This window comes from Acanthaster planci, linkage group LG02 (genome assembly GCF_054643075.1).
Source record: "Acanthaster planci isolate LZ-2023a linkage group LG02, COTS_SCS, whole genome shotgun sequence".
Taxonomy (NCBI): Eukaryota; Metazoa; Echinodermata; class Asteroidea; order Valvatida; family Acanthasteridae; genus Acanthaster; species Acanthaster planci.
The window spans coordinates 34203842-34221949 of record NC_141778.1 but is presented as its reverse complement, the minus strand read 5'-3'; the positions used below and the strand labels follow the sequence as shown (position 1 = coordinate 34221949).

The 18108-nt window shown below is 38.2% G+C and overlaps 2 protein-coding genes across 6 annotated transcripts in view; one reads left to right on the top strand and one right to left on the bottom strand.

Moving 5' to 3' along the window:
- The window catches only part of LOC110983736 (crystallin J1A-like), an 83894-nt gene that overhangs the window by 16699 nt on the left and 49087 nt on the right, over positions 1–18108 (bottom strand). The window contains exon 2 of one of the 3 annotated variants that reach the window (XM_087133675.1): positions 16629–16777. The exons of 1 other annotated variant lie outside the window; for it this stretch is intronic. In XM_087133675.1, the coding sequence (XP_086989801.1) occupies positions 16629–16728 (100 nt within the window). In that variant the 5' untranslated portion in view covers positions 16729–16777. Of the gene's footprint in view, positions 1–10646; positions 10891–16628; positions 16778–18108 lie in introns of those variants that run through there. One more of the 3 variants, XM_022243245.2, reaches the window with a different exon arrangement.
- The window catches only part of LOC110983738 (uncharacterized), a 69435-nt gene that overhangs the window by 7232 nt on the left and 44095 nt on the right, over positions 1–18108 (top strand). For 2 of the 3 annotated variants that reach the window (XM_087133667.1, XM_087133669.1), the window contains exon 1: positions 10931–11080. The exons of the other annotated variant lie outside the window; for it this stretch is intronic. The gene's annotated coding sequence lies outside the window, so the exon portion shown is untranslated. Of the gene's footprint in view, positions 1–10930; positions 11081–18108 lie in introns of those variants that run through there. 3 annotated transcript variants of the gene reach the window in all.

Sequence of the window (18108 nt, the reverse complement as noted above, 5' to 3'; positions counted from 1 at the left end):
TCTACCTACTGAGTTGTCCCGTCTGTAATTTATTCCCACATACTCTCATATCATGTACATCCCGTACATGTAGTTTCAACTAATAAACATTTACTTAACAATTAGTACCACACAAGTAAGTGTGTACTGCTCTGTGCTGATTTTCACTAGTTCAGAAGTGTATAAATTATTATTATTTTTGTTAATATATGCAGTTGTAATACTACATGTATGTTTCAATAAGTTCAACTGAACTGAGATGGGAATGAAGCGGAAAATTGGCAGTAGAAGAGTAAAGGATAGAGCTACGGGTACTGGGCCCCCTCCCCCTTCTTAGTGTCTGAATATATCCCAACAATAATTTCATTACAATGGCCCCACCCCACAAAAAGGATAGCAAAAAGTGGTGTATGTAGTATTACTTGTGTCAGTACCGGTAGCTCTTACTAATAATAGTTGTATAGAGAAAATAAACTGGCTCAGTCAAAGTGATATGGGTAATTCCAGAAATTAGGGGTCCAAAAGTCTGACATTTTTGTGTCCCTGTTACATCTGACCTTTGTTATTTGACATGGAAATATCACCAGAATTGATTTCAAACTATTACAATTTGTTGGGCAGGTAATTTGCATTAATTCATCACTCTTGGAAATGTGTTCTGAACTCACAAAATCATACGCCTAATGTGACAGGGACATGAAAAAAAAAGGACCCCTAATTTCTGAAATTACCCATATGTGTACATGCACTGATTCTTCATTCTTTATCCACATATGAACTCACAAAAATCCTACCGGTATATGTAGAAATCTAGTAACACAAAGTTCAGAATGTCTGAACAGAGCAATACCCCAAGGATTAATCTTGAACAGTGTAACAAGCAAGTGTAAATTCCTAATGAATTTTTTTCTCTGAAATTAAGTTAAGCAATATTGGGCATTTGTCGGTGAGGCGGCTGATAATTATATTTGTTACAGATATGAGTAATGGGATCAGCTGCAGTGAAGCAAAAATGAAGGGTTGATGAAATGCAGGGCTTGGTGAGTTGGGGAAGGAAAGAAAAGGGTACGGAAAACAAGAGCTGGCTTCCTTTACAAATACACTGTATAATATACCTCTAACTTGGGGGGTTTAAGTTAGTCTTACATACACTTACTGGTACGTTGGTACGTACCAGACCAAAATGGAAATGACAGAATTACAATTATCAAAACTTCTACAACAGTGACAAGATATGATTTTGTGAATGTGTAAAGTACAGTAGTACTGTATGTCAGGAGACTGCACCGAGATGAATCTCTTAGGTCAGAAAAAGAGGAAACTTCCTAATTGCACAAGACTTTGAAGGGTGCTTTTTAATTTATACTGACAAATCAGTTGCCAAGAAACTGCAGACATTAGCTGAAGTGAGGGGAAGTCATGTTTGATAAACATACATAGACACTTTGCTTACTTCCCCTTCTATACAATGTCACACTTCTTAAAAATGAAGCCCCCTGCATCTGCCATTTTACCCTGCCACCTGGGAAATCTGGCATCATGACAATTTCTGGGATTAAAATGATACCAACAACAATGTCATCAGCATGATCAAGTACTCCTTGAGAAATGAATGTTTTCAAAACAGTTCACTGTTTGCATAAAGTCTGGAAGTAGCGTAAACAGAGCAGCTCATCTCAGATAAAGGTGGCATTGCACTTTTGGAAGGAGGCTGCAACAAACTGTCAAAATGTTACATTTGTTTATTTTTGCAAGGTTGCGTTACCTGCACTTGGAAATCTATTTTTTAACCTTCATTCAATCCCTCTCAATTTTTCCCATGTACACGTATGTAGCTAAAGCACAAGACTTAGAAGAATATAAACCACATTTTCACTGAATTCATATTTAGATTATGACTGTTTTAAATTTCATTTGTAATTTTAAAACAATTTAAAACAATAACCATTCAGCAGTAGAAAAAAGAAGAGTTTTTAATTGAAGGATAATCTCAAAATTTCATTTTTCTGATCAGGATTCGCACAAGAATACCATATGCCTAACTACATGTACATGTATGCTGAACCAGTCCCACATGGGCCATCATACACGTGTCCACTGTAAATCAACCATATGCATAAATTGCAGAGTTTAATTATTGGCCCTGGAAACAAAAGGTCCATGCTGTAATCGTCTCAATGAATCAAGCTAGCAACTTGATGAATACAAATCAAACAGGAGCTTGACTGTCAACTCCCTGAGCCAAACAAACAGGTTGAGAAAGATTTCATCGGTCCATCCTAATAAAACTCACAATCTGTGTCAGGATCGTGCAAACCAGATTACTGTCAGATATTTCAAAGGAAAAATAATAATAAAATGCCTCATGATGAAACAGATTTCACAAAGTCACAGGCGTGAAACAAGGTTTTCTCTGGCTGGCCAGTGGGCCGTCGCACCGAGTCAAGTTTATCGATGACTCATCTCGTCTTTCTCCTGTACCTCCTTTGGCGAAAGGGCACATGGGTGAATTTACGATGCGAGATAAATTTTGTCGCCGATCGGGCTAGGAGCTTGGAATGGAGATCATTGGCGGGGGGGGGAGGTAACAGACAGGGGAGCATTAATCGGAAGAAAATAAACAGGATTGGGGTTAGGGGAGATGAGCCAAAAGGACAGATGTAGCTCGAGTCTGAGATTGGAATGGGGAGAGGTGCACAAAATGTCACAAGAGTTAATTATTAATTTACGACACTGGAGGCGTTTACCTCCCCAGTGGGAACGTGAATTTGAGGCAGCCAAAAGTATCAAGATTGTTGATTGGAAAAGGAAGCTGTGACGGTCTACGTACAATGATACATCAAATAGGCTAATAATTACAAGCAGACACAAGAGAGGAAAATTTGACACAGTCCAAAGGCTGAATAAAATACTAGATGGATAAATTAGTGGGCAAGGTGAAATTTATTTGTTCTTTTCTACATACACAATCAAATTATGAACTGGCAAATGCAGGCATACATGTAGGCTAGAAGAAATCTGAAGCAGGGGAGGACAACTTGAATGAACCAATCATCTTTAATCTTCTGTGCACGCATTAGTCAAGGCTCCCCTCCTGGTGAACTTGGAACAGTCTGAAGTGAAGCATTCCCTGCACAACAAAATCACAGACTTGCCTAGCCCTTGATTTACTTTGGGAATTGTAGAGGCTTAAAGTCGTCAACCTCAACAAACTGTAAGCCCTGGACTTTAAAAATGGAGTCCCTGGAATTCCTGTTCCTGACAAGATGCTGGCTATTTTCAGACTGAAATGGTGTTACACGGATCACTTGCAACCCTAATCAGGTAGATTCCTCCCTCTTGTTATTATTCATTAACTTTCCCTTATAGAGATATTCCTCAAAATTCTATTTCTGCATTAATTACATACATGTACATGTACATACTAAAATGTGCTGTGCACACGACTACCTTTTTTCCTTTTAAAATTGTTTCCATCACCAGTCTGTAGTATGCTTTTGTTGGAATAGTTTCATTCATAAGCTCTTGGACATGCTCAGTATTTATCATCATCTCCTCCTGTTTTCGTGCGAGTGGTTTATATACAGCCTCCACAGTCTGTATGCAAACTACTCATTTCCTTTGCACCAACTCAAAGGCAACCCAATTCTCCTTCAACAGTCAGGAGGCCTTGCAATCATTCTGCAAGGCACCCACCAATCTGCCAAATTTAACAGCAATTTCCATAGAGGGGGTTGTTGAGGTGGGTGGGTGTGAAAATTATCACACTGCCTCACAATGGTAACAACCAGAGGGGGTGTTTGCTAATGATCATAATGAATGTAATGATCACTGGGGGGGGGTGTAACTCAATTGGGTTAGTGTACAAGAGGTGTGTGTGTTACCATGGAGGAAGAACAAAGTGCAGCTGGTTAAAGAACAGTGAAAGTACAGCCGACATTCAAAGCAAAATGGGAAGTCCCACCCATAGCTGACTCCTCTTCTCTCAAGGAGGCAAAAAGTAAACATGCTGTTGCCACAGGGAAGTATGCTTAAAAAAATGATGTGCTTACGAAGCCATGGCATGTAAATGTACACACTTAGGCTGGATAAACAGCATTCCAAATTTAAATTTAATGCATGTTTTCATGTAATTCAGTATTTCAATTTTTCATCTCTCTTTGTGGCAACTATCATATACTGTACATGTATATGCGGTACTTCTTGAAATCAAACAGAACAGCTCATAAATTAGATTTTTGCAGTGAAACTACTTACCCTGTGGGGCTTTGGGAAATGCATGTGTGAATCACTTATTTTTAAAAAGGTCCCTTTATCTGCTTGCCACCCTCATTAAGACCCCTCAAGAAATTTCAAATGAACACACATGACATGAATTATGTTCATATCATCCATATACTATGCATGTACCGGTACTTCAGCCCAACTAAAAAAATAGAAGCAAAAATCTCATGCTTAACTCATCATCTGCATCCCTGGAAAGTTACATGTACTTCAAATGTACATTACATGAAAAAACTTTGAAACATATGACCACCTTGACATTTACGGCCAGCAGAAGAATCCCAGATCTTTTTACAGTATGAACTGGTATAAGCCAAATCTGTTTTGGTCATCACATGCAGATGCCCTAGATTCTTCATCTCTTTTCTGCATCTCGTCCTAATGGATTTATCCCAGACATCTGAAACCCAACCGACTCAAATATCAGACAAGTACAGACATATTGATTGACTAATAACTCAACCAAATAAACATCAAATGAAATCAAGATGATGTTAATATATTCTTAAGTAGTTGACCACAGGAAACTTCAGAAAATCTATTTAAGAAAACGAGAGAAAACTGGAAGAATTTTGCACACAGGATAAGAAGAATGCCTAAAAATGGAGTTTTTGTGTTGTTGCTGTTTTCCATCAATTTATTTATTTCTTTATTTTCTTCTGTTACTGCAATAAGATCATTTCCAACCAACATCGGAATGCAGTATCGAGACTATATAGAAGCACATCAATAACAAGCCATTCACTCCGTATTTGCAAACAACAGTCAACAGCTTGCAGTAGTCACTGCTGTAGTCAACAGACCCATAAGATCAATTCTCTTTCTAAAAGTAACCATGGACAATCTGTGAGATAACCAAATGCACAGTGTTTCTGCTCCAAAAAGAAGGTGACGGATGTTGTGTACTTTTTCTTTAATGGGTCATAAGTTAATTATCTCAGATCCCTGGTGTTTCCAGTAGACCTACACGGCCTTTTGCAGAGTCACCCATTTGTAATTTTCAATCCAAGACTTGCCGGAATGCATCTTTGGCATGCCACAGTGGGTAGAGAATTATGGGGCTTATCATTGTAATATCAGTCATTCGCCACACAGAGATTGCTGGTGGGCTGTTCTGAGAGGAGAAATACGTAAACTCTTGACGACAGGACTGCCAAGAACATTTTAAATAGTCATCAGGTACAAGAACATCACATTTTTAGAGAATTTATTTAAACTTTACAAAACCAACTGCATAATTTCAAAAACTCACTCACTCACCAACTTTTTGGGAAACACATTGTGTTTAACTTCTTCCCTTTAAGACAACTAAAAGTAAGAATGGGAAATGTACATGTACACTGTGGATGCTTTTTACACATACATGTAGAAACTACTTGTACCAGTATCCTATCCCTTTCCAACAACAGACATCCCCAATCCTTCCACAACAAGACAGTCACAGCTTTGTTGTATGTGTAGTTAGCAAAGTATATAATGTTTTGAATATGTGGGCTCTGAAAACCCAGCATTCAACTATAAAACCTAATTTGGGGTATTTTCTGCATGTGGCACCATGGAGGCAGTGGAACTAAACAAGTACCACTAACTACATACACAGTGTATCACAATGTCTGTTTCATAAACGAGTAAACTAAAATTTTACAGAAGCAGAATACAGGATTCTGTTCGGGATGGACAACATCTCTAATTCACTGCACATGGAAGGCCACTGGAAGATTTGATATGGAAATGTCATGCATTTGATACCATGTTTACTCCAGGGGGTTTGGAGCCTAGGGGGTAAATCAGTCCCATTAGTCAGTTCCGTTAGCGTCATCATGTCATTCAGTGCTAAGACTCTGTCTGAAGAGGGTGCAATCAATGAGCTGGATGAGGCAACGATATTTAATCACTGATGAGAAACGCTCACATGCATGTACAGCTCCCACAATGGACTGCTAGTGAACAGAAGTAACATTCTGGTGGAAACCCACGTAGATTCCGATAAGCACCATAATTTACTCAGCCAAATAATATCTCTTGTATGAGGAAGGCAAATTTTCACAAAAGTGATTGACAACCCCACTAAACTTCAGTGTACAGTACATGTACATGTACATACTTGCACCTTTGTGCCAGTCACTCTTCACTGCTGTTACACACACATACATCAATGCCAATACTAGGGAAGCTGCAACTTCCTCAACTTCCTGAATTTCTGAACCCTAGAATCTCCATGTGATTAAAAATGGGGATTGTTGCTGTCCTCAAGGCTTCAGAGGGAAGTTAAACCAAGAATGAGCAATACTACAATTGCGAACACTCATAAATCAGCAGTGAAATATTTTTCCAGTTTACTTTAACCATACACTTTAACACTTCGATCACAATCAATAACTTACATGTACATCAAAGCAGGTCACCCCACTTGAAGAAATGCCTGGCCGGGAGGCAAGCCACAACATTCTTCTGTTGACCATCAGATACTTCTTATGATCAAATTCATAAAATTGAACTTGATTGAAGGTTTGGTACAAAGTGTGTATTGTGTAAAATAAATGGAACAGTTGAGCATGGAAGGGCCACTAAACAGAGAGTGGTCCAATTGTGTGTGTGATGCAACAAACTCTCAGCTGGAAGTTTGCAACTAGATAAAAATCTCCCAAAAAGCTCCACAGGGAATCACAATACAATCTATTTAGAACAGGACATGTTGTAAGTCTTTTGTTGAGTTGCAACTCATTAATAAATTGCGACAACAGTAAACCATCGAACAGACTTACACACATGCTGGCTTTTACAATTTCATGAGAATGCATTGATAGTTTCATTAAAAAACTATAAATGTGAAAAACTTGGTGGTTAAAATGTCAAATTGGGATGCATAAAAAAGCAAACTGAAAAAGAAGGTTGTATGCACATTTTGTTTGAATTAAAGCATGGAGGAATGATCAAAGTGAGTATATTGAGAATTATCATTAAGACATGAAGACAGTAAGACAGTAATAAACTGGACTGAATTCAAGCAGCACAGATGCCATTTCCACTCTTCTATTTGATGTAGCGTGCATAAATATTTGATGATGGCACTCTCATTAACTAGTGGCATAGATGTACATGTACTATAGGCTAGAAACTACTCAATGGAAAATACCAAGCTACATATGTGACCCACTCTGTGAAAATGAGTCATAAGTCGCCAGAGCCACTTTTTGAGTTTCATTTGTATTGGAAAGAGCAAATTGAGGTTTTTGTTTTGAAGTACATGTATTACTCAGTTTGGCATCCTGATGAAAGTGGATACTCCATGGTGAAAAATGCTGTGAGGTCCTATTGCTTTACACTGTGCGAAATTATTCTAAAGGACTTTTTACTCCAAGGTGACTTTGGAGACTTAAGACTCATTTTCACAGAGTGGGTCACATATAGGGTAAGCAAGCACTCCTACACCTTATGGCGCCACAGACCTCCAGAAAGCCATGCCTAATTAAATGATTCATCAGTCCATACGTGCCATTTGAAGGGTACACATAGGTCCAGAACAGGAACAAAAATGTCCATGTATATATTCACTGTGTCTATGATAAGCTATATGTGTATGTGAATTCAGACTTTATGCTGGTAAACTGTAAAGATGGAAAAGGAGGTTCACGGGGGGATAGAGGGGGCATGAGAGAGGTGTAGGTAAAGAGGGAGGGAATGGTAAAATGACATCTGTAGTTTTATGGGACAAATGCAACACTGTTCCCCTCATTAATAAATTGCGACAATTTTTTAATTTTTATAAATTTTCATAAATTTTTACTTAATCTTTATAAGCTTTCATACCTCTTTTCTCGTAATTTTACAGGCAATTTTAAAGGTTTTTCCCTAATCTTAAACGTTTTACATTGTGTAAGTAGATAGAACAACCTCCTGCAGTTTTAATGCGATGAATGATTTATGTTTACATTTTTTATTCATATAATATTAAATGTGTCCACTGCAATTCAGCCTAGTGCCACGAGATTTGAATGTTTTAAATAAACCATTATGAGTGAATGAAAACACAATTATGGCTGAACCTTGCATGTCACTGAGTAAGTTAATCTTCTAAACTTGTTAAATATTTTCATCTTTAAACTTTCAACTCATTGCCATGTCTAGGTGTATGCACCCCTGGATCAAAGCCCTTTTCATTTATAATAAACATGTTCCTTGCTTGTACAACAAAGCCACATTATGAACACACATGTACTGGTCAGTACATGTACCTGGCACATCCAGGTACATGTACAGAACCTTTAATGAATGCAGCTTCTGCATTAAAAATTCCTTTTAACCAAGATTACGCTAACTGTACATGTAGTTTAGTGAGTAAGATGAAATCACATGTACTAAACATGAAGGCCAGATGGTGCTAGTAAATATTCATGCCAGCAGAACATCCAATTAATTATACAGAATCATGGATGTACCTGCCCTGTACTGGTTTTCACCAGTTACACTGCAGCTACATGTACCTACATGTAGCAATCAAGATAGCACACGATTCAGGTCTTGGCAATCCTATAATTGTACTTTTTTGAAGATTATAACTACACATAAACAGTGCAAATTTACTGAAAAAATGGCCTCCTGAAAGGTTTCTGATATAAAAGAATTGGGAAAAAAATTCCACACCTAGATTCTGGCCTTGTCTCCCTTTGAGTCTGGTTCCGGTTTGGTAACCATGTGTGAATGGGTATGACACAGCATTCTAGCTACTATGAGAGAAGGTAAAGTGCCTTGGAAACATATTGTGTGGAGTATAATGCACAGGTACTATAGGCAGTTTCTACAGGCAGTTTTTGAAGCAGATGAATAATGCATGAATGCATTTTGACCAGCACTCTAGTCTCTATGACTTAACCAAGGCGATGGCAATTTTTTAAATAATTTTCTAGCCTCCACAGTTTCACGTATTTCTTTTCATACTTTGCTAATGCTGGTTGGACATACAGAACTCACTGGTCAGGAACGCAATACAAACACATACCAGCAGCATCAAACTTGTCAGAAAAAGAAAAATTGTGATGGAAGAAGAATGGTGAAAGATGAGAAATTTGAATAACTTTACATCATAACATTCACTGCTGTAAAACTACAGTACTGTACATTAAATTAACCATGATTCATCCAACTTCACTTGCGTACCGGGTAATTACACTGGGTAATAAAATTCTCATTTGATTTCACGCTGAATGCACAGTGTGGAGAAGAATGAAAATTGATTTCTTAAGGCTAAGTACTACAGTGATTGGAGTTGGCATTTGGCCAGGTCTTATCACGAACAAAACAAACTCTTCCCACATTCTTTAGAGAATGCTAAAAATCAAGTAGTTTGCAAATATCGGTCCTGTACATGAAAGGCTGGTCACCAGCTGGTGTAAGTGTTTGTCAGTAACAACTCCTCAACAGGGACTGAGTGGACAAACTTTAGTCTAGATCATCTGGAAAAAACTGGGCCAACCAAAATTGGTTTGGATCCACAAAGTACATGTAACAGGAACCACTTTGAATATTGTAGATGGTACTACATGCATGCATACATGTAATTGCTTATTTTCTGAGAAAAATCTAATGAAATTTTCAAATGGTCATCCAAACTGGCTAAAACTGGTCATATGCAGGTAATGTCAGCTTTGGTTTTTGGGATAGTCATTCAAGTACTGGTACCTGTAGCTCAATAATTGACACAAGTACATGTTGGAAAATGTTTCTATTAATTTACCCTTTTGGAAAGAAAATTGGCCCAGATAATAAGAATTTCATTCACTTGTTACGTCTTGAAAAGGCAAAGCTGCAATTTGTGTCTACTTGGCAAAGAGCAAAAATAATTATCCAAATAAAAGGAAGAAGAACTATTGACTGCATTGTAACCAAACAACAGCTCTAGAAATGCTCCCATATATGACATACCAAAACTGGGGAATATATCTGTGACCATATAGTCACCACATCCCTAATTTTGCAAATATTCTACAATCAAGTTGGATTGGTTTGTTAAGTGGCAAAATAAGGGACCTGGCAACTATACGGTAACAGACATTGTGATGTCATAAAAAGGAAGTGCCAGGGCATTTCCTTTGGTTTCATTTTAAAGGAAAGTTCATGTGTTACGCACCTAATTTGAGTGTTCTAACTTGCCTTGAAAACTTCAATAAAAGACACTGAGCATGCTGAGAAAGGGAGAAATGCCATATCTCATGTATCGTCCTACTCTTCTTATATACTACACGGCTAGGACCCGACGTACACACAAACACATGCACTACAACACCTACAAAGCCGAATGAACGTGAACTGCGCGAAATAGCGAGAAATCCACCCGGAACAAGTGCAAAATCTAGCATTATGATTATGCAACTGCGTGCACATACCTGCTGCATCGGCGATGATGCCTCCAACAATTGCACCGACAGCACGGCTTGAAAAAGAACTCATTTTGCAAAATTCTTTTTTTTTTATATATATGACCTGAAAAGGAGTGCAATATACCGCTTATAATAAACCTCAAAATGTCTGCATGCAGGGAACTTAAGTTGTAACTTTGACCACAGACTGCCAAATGTTGAGTTCGTGATGATGCGAATGAAATAAATCAGTGCTAGGCCTAAAAAAAGTTGGCCTCCTGAGGGCGTCATTTGACAGCTACAGACTCGACTAGACACGTCCGGACGTCTAGGGGGTGTGTGCACAGTGCAGCACCGCTGGTCAGCAGGAATCGCGTCATCTGTTTAAGAAATCGCTAGGGATTTGGCGATCTTTTAGTGAGTTCATGTATCGACTGTCAACCATATTGTTCTTTAATAGGGTAAGTTATCTCCTTGTTTAATCACTTCATTCTGTTGAGCTTTTTGTTCAGTCAGTACTGATTCGACGTCGTGTCGTCGACGCGTCATGGTCGTTGATCTGTGCGGATCTGTGATCTTATTGCATAATTTGCAGATAATTCTGTCGTCCGTCAATTGGCTGTTTTAATTCACAGCTTCGAAAAATTCTTTACGAAAGGGAAGTACGGTCACAGAGTTTGTTTTCAGAGGAAACAAAATAGTGTCATTTTGTAATAATGTTCCATGTTACCTGTAACTGATTCAATTTTTTCCAGTGTTCTCCTTAAAGATGCCATACGCCGAGAGAATGAGATGGGAAAAATTGCACTGCATCACCTTATGCTTATTAATCTGGCAAGGAATGACCACTTTTGTTTCCCCCTAACTTTTGTACCCCAAACTGAAATGCAGCAACAACTTTGACATTCATCTTATCACTTAAATTGGTGTGTCGCGAAGGAATAATAAATATGTGGGTATCGCAAATTTCATTTTCTAGGGGGACTCACTTTTTCATTGATTTCTGAAACAATTGTTAAAAATGTCTTCTTTCTGACTTATAATTCTCCAATAATTTTTAGAATTCAGAATCTAATGAGAATCTCTTTAAACCTTAACTATTTTTATTCAAAATTAATGTTAGAAATACTGAACATCCCTTGCAGATTCTATAAGAAAAGCAAGAAAAATTGTGACAATAATGCCGATGTAATTATTCGCTATTAGTTGCCCCGGAGAGTAAAAGTACGATTGATACAAGCCTATTGTGATGGAGATTGGGGGCACGCTTTACGCATGCAAAAAGCTTTTCAGCGTAGAAGCCCTTATTTTGACTCCAAAAAAAGGGCACTTTTGCAGTTAAAATATGTCTTTAGACACCTTTGACCATTTCAGAATGGACGTATGGGAACCTAGCAACGGATATCCAAGGGCAGGGTGGCGTTAGAAATAACAGTTTAAGAGATAGACGGAAGGGACTGGCTGACACGGTGAAGGAAAATTTAAAAATTCCGGACAAATTACATCTTTTATTAACATTATCAAAGCTTACAAAAACTTACAAAATTTTTCACTGTGTTTTAATATAGAACTAATCCTCAGGCCATAAGTTATTGATTACTCAGACGAATGTTGCCGACTGGGAACTCACTGGCAATGCAAAATTCACAATTTCTGATACCGCCATAATAGAGCCTAAAAGTAAAAGGTCACTCAGTGGGCTTCCGGAACCTTCGCGCGGTCTGCCTATGGGGATTTTATATTGGGCCGTCTGATCACGTTCAGTAATTTTTGGAAAAATAATTCCTTACTGAAACCACCCCATGAAACACTCATGTTGGAATTTTACCTTTGTCTTCCTCAAGTAATATTTTGGAAAAGTCACTTCCAGTAATATCATACCTAGGTCTCTGTGTTCATGCATGTTTGTTTTCACTTGCCATGCTTTCTTGCAAACGAGATTGTACGACTTTGCAAAGATTTACCTACCTGCAGTCAATGGGTTCCAGATTCCGTTGAGTTGACATCACGCAGTTGTTGTCAGCAAAGGTTAGATAAAATATTAAAAGAAGAATATTGCCTTATGTTTATTACCTTATAAATTATCAAACATGCAAAATATTTTGATATATTTTTATTTCGGTTTTTACCAACAGACTACCACAAAATTTCAAACCGTAAATAATCATCTGCATATGAGACTGCCGTATTGTACTGTTCTTCGTGTATTTTAGACTTTCGGAAGTGATGGGTCAATTTTTGGCAAGATATTTCTCTTTTAGGTCAGATAATTTTTTAGTTTCTATAAATTGATATACTTACATGTACAAATAGTTTTCAAAGCCCTTTTTCCAAGTTGGATTTTTTTAAAGAAGAAAGTAAACAAACAACATTACAAATTCTGAAATCTTTGCACGTTATTTTTCCTATCCAAGGGTTCCGGAAGCACGCCATCAGGGGTCAACTTTCAGGCTCTATAGAGTTACTGTAATAGGAACTGAGCATACATTTTACAGTATGTCGTACATGTATACTGATGTATATGTTTGTTACAGAATCACATTTTGCAGACTCAGGAGCACTCTTATTCCCATTGCTTGGTCTTTTCAAATATGAATTTACGAAACTGACTAAGATGTATGACATTGTCTCTAATGGAAAATTTCATTAATGAGTTCAGTCTACGGATATATTGGTTTCTTCAGAGCAGATTTGTAAGTTATATTCATACATACACATCTCTAATTTCAGTTAGTGTTATGCATATGAAGAATGCCTAGTAAAATTGACAAAGCACATGGCAAATAATCAACAGCTGCGTACATCCAAGTGCATTGTTAATGCAATGTATATGTACAAATAAGTTAAACTGTTTTATGTGCAACAGGTAAAATCAAGGACTGGAATGGCCTATCAGTGCAGAAATAATGCACACCTTTTAAATTGGAGTATCAGGAGAATATGCACGCCCGAGTCCTGATTATCCTGGCCATTACTGCACTGGTAATACGGCTTGCATGTTAGCTGTACGTGCAACCAGACACAGCATGACTGTATTTAGCCCTGTAGATTACATCCATGTACCAAGCAAGGAGCAGGTCTCCTATTTGCCTTACCATTGTGTGTGTGATTGCTCCCTTGGCTCGTTGGGCATACCACTCATTTCCTGCCTTCCAAGTTCCATTGATCAACGTCTCATGGGAGGTTTGCACAGCAGAACCTGTAACTAACTTTCCCTGCATCACATTAATGTGACTTGTGGCTTGGGCAATCAGGAATGGTTAATTATTTAAGTGTACACAGATACATGCATCACTGTAAATTGAATGTACATGTACATGTAGTCCCATAATGTTCCATGTGTATGTCTTGATATGGAAAGGGCATACGTGGGCTTTTGATTTTTTTATTCCATCAATCTCATTTGTATCCTGAATTTTATCCTATCTGTCCACTGTCTTTCAGCATATTCCATGCTATCAAAATATGCATTTATTAGATCTTTCTCAATATTGTACATGCATGTATGTAACTGACTCACTCCCATAGGATGTCCAAGGAGTAATTCATTTTTCAATTCAGATACCATGTATGTAAAAGTACATGTAAAATCAAAAAAGGAAAAATCAAGGTCAAGTAAGTTCAGCTTGAGCAAATTGAGGTGAGAAATGGTCATTCGCGTGGAATTGTGAAGACTTTTTTCCCCCTGTAAGAGCTAATTAGTCAAATATTTACTCTTTGATTCGCAATTTGTCAACAGCTGTATGTACAGGGTAGTCATACAAATCGTTTGTGTGTGCATTCATATAAGGAACCCTTGACATTGCAGTGACCTACTACATGCAGTACAAATGTAGAACTGCGGTGAGAGTCTATACTGGTACACTGTACATGTACAGTACATGGATAAACTGTAGTCCATTGTACATTGTAACTCAGTTTTTTATTTCACAGATTTGAATGAGCTGGGTAACTCCAGGACACTTTGCAACTCAATTATTTCTCAAGCCACCTGCTTAGACCCACAATTTGTCATACCTTGAAGGACTATATTTAACCATTTTGAGGAAACGATTTTGAAAGTGTTGAAAGCATGGATTGCCCAGGGCTTGGAAGTATCTCATTACAGAGAGTAACTTCAAACCTGGAACCTGAACGGGTGTTGACTCTCTTGCCTTGGGGGCAGTGTGGGAATCATGGGGGAGGCACAAGAAGGGAATCAATCTCTTCTTAATTTGGCCCCAAAATTGGGGCAGAGTAGTAGATTTGACTTGGAGTTGGTCAATGGTTTGTTTATTTTTGCAACTGCCACTGTGCAGAGCACATAAGCACATTATTGGTACATGTACCCTCGTACATGCAATATACAGTATTGTATCCCTGAGTGCAGATTTTGATTTCCTCACATCAAAAACATTGTTGTATTTTCTTACCTCCGTAGTTAATGGCTAACTGACTCTCCAATGTCAAAACCTGGACAAAAAAATTTAACACCAGTATGCCTTTCTCAGTGCCAGGCTGGTAAATTCCAGCAAAAAGGGTATGACAAAATCTGACTGTCTATGGACTAGTCAACAAATCTAGAGGCAGAGCTAGGTGCTTCATGCTCCATTAAAATTTGAACAAGTAAGGAATCTTGGTGTTTGTGGTTTCTGTTCCACATTTGTTGTGAATCACTGAAATTATCCTTTCTGGAGATGAAGCTCAAAATGACATTGAATTTTCAGCTTCCTTCTCTAATATTATTTCTGGGGAAAGGTTTACAGTGTACATATGGTGAATGTACATGTTATGGAAGATTGGCAGCACAGCTTGCAGGGGGTCATATTCAGTTATACATTGCAATTTGAAAGACTTGAAAGTGATTGGTGAGGGTACATATGAGAGTTTGCAACATACATGTACAAGTTTACAGGGACAGCAGTGGTATAGCTAGGATATTACTAGAGAGGGGGGTGCAAGGGGACACCGGCATCTTATGGGGGGGCACCAGCTTTCAGTGGTATGGTTTTCTGGGGGCATGGTGTTGTTAGCCTTGTACAATATCCATTCATCCGTTTTTTTTTAGTGGGGTGGGGCACTTGGGGGCACTGGGATTTTGTGGGAGGCACAGCCCTCCCCCATGGCTATGCCCCTGCCAGTGAGGGACAGTATGTACATGTATCTCCCTCCTGCCATGCCCCCTTCCTCATTGGAAGATACGGTAGCACTTGCCCTAGAGCTCTACATGACTTGATACTAAATACCTGGAAATTTTGGCTTGGAATATACTTTGCAGGCCAGCAGCTGGTACATTACAATGCATTCCAATGCTGTGTTTTGTCAGTTGGCCATTACATAGCATATATGCTATCAGTGTGCTTCAAATAACTTACATGTTACGGTATAAGAAGTTGGAGCCAGGGGTGTGTATATATACACATGAACATGTAAAAAAGACATGTACACTCAAGGCTAACTTATGCACACCTAAAAAATGCATACTTGAAAAATTATAAGTTTAAGTAGTCATTTTAATGGTTTAAATTTAACCCAAGAGTCATGACAGTCAAATGTTGTTGTCTTTCTCTTAAAGAAGTATGTACAGTTGCACATATGAATGCATGTCAATCGTTAATAAAGGAAACGTGTTTGAGGTTGTGGATGAATTGAATTTGTACAGTAGGTAGAATATGCATTGTAGTATGTAACAAATACTGCCTAAAGTAGTACCTGTACAATGGCTGCCCAGGAGGTCATCACAAAAATTTTGCAACTATCATTATATTTTGTTAAGTTCCTGAAAGGGCCATCAAAATATCAAAGGTCAAATTAAAGTGGCATTGAACAAGAGTCCAGCCTAAAGAGATCCCATCATATCATCTCACTAGGTCCCCCTTTCTTGTTTGCAGAGGAGTCATTTGTCTTGGGAATGCCAACGGTCCCCTGACAGTTTGCAAGAAGAAGAGGATGTAGGGCCTCACACCCTGCAGATTTTTATTAAAGCTCTCAGGCTGTCTTTGCATTGCTACATATGCATTGTGTACTCACAGCATAGCGTATTACTCAGAGCAAAGCTGGCCCAACACCAGCCCAAGGTTGCCATATGGAGTGTGGCCCTGGTCCAGCTGAGATCAAACAAATGATGCATGAAGGACACATGGAGGATCTCCTTGGGTGTGGGACAAGCCCTGGCCTGACTGGTTGGGGTGAGAAATAAATATAATTAAAATGTCTTGACTGGAAAGGGTTAATCATCCCTGAGTTGACAGAAACACTCTTGGTAGTTAAACACTCCACTTTGTAAGGCAAATAAATAGCCACACCTGTCAAAGCATCTCCACTTACGAAAGGGGTACCATGGAGGGAGGAAGGAAAATGCTTTGTGTAGGTAGGGAGAATATTGGATGATTAACAAGATATTCATGATTCTGGGTTCATGCTCTGCATGTCCTTGGCGCACAGTAGAAGTACCCAAGGAGTGCCCCAGGCTAACACCTTTCCCTTGATCTGACTGGTTTAAGATTACAGTATTTCCATAATATGGAGGTGGGCATACAAATTAAGCTGGAAAACTGCCTACATGAACTAACCAATAAAGCAACCATATTTAACTTTATGAAAACCACGGAAATAAGTGGGAGATCGTAGGCAAAATTTGTCTACTTAAAGCACAGTATGAATAATATACTACTAAAAAAAAGGTTAAGGACCAGTTTTTTTTTTAACTTGTAATTTTGTTCCAAGCAATGAGTGGGGTCTAGTTCTTTCATTTTTTGTTTGTCCAGATGGTGTTCTCACTGATATAAAATATTTAAAAAATGTTTCAGAACATTAAATGCACATTCTCAGCAGTAAAATATCTCATATTAAAAAAGTATACTCAAAACAAAATGTTTTCCTTAACATTTTGAGCAGTGTGTATGGCAAATGCAAGTTCTGATATAAAAGCTTTCTTTTCTTTCCCATTCTTTTCAACATAAACATATTTAAGATGGAAGAGCTCTGGTTCTAAGGCAAGCAACAATCAATATTTAGAGGACCCATTTCATCCATAATAAAATGCATTTGTTGCCATTCTGACACAAACTACTCTGGTCAGCGAATGTTAGACTGGTGTTTTTATCACGACAATGAATGAATGAGATTCACAGCTGATTGGCAGATGACAGGGAGAGGGGACAAATGTCATGCTATTAGATATGAGGGAAAGCGATACATATTCTGACCGAAAGTTACATCCCCCATAACATGTGTGCTTAGTAATATGCAGGCACTAATTTGTCTGACACTACCTACCACACGGGACCAGGTATTTGAATATCTTAGCCCTGCATGACAATTTTCCATATTCTGGTAAGGTATATCGTTACACAGTTTCCATGTATAATTGAGATGTATTGAGAAAATGTAACCTGGTATGAAGGAGTGTCCTTTTTGATGCAAATTCCTTTTTATTAAACAGTTGAAAACACGACCTATCCTACAGATATAGTACTGGTACCTGAATTACTGATTAACTTAAGGTTTG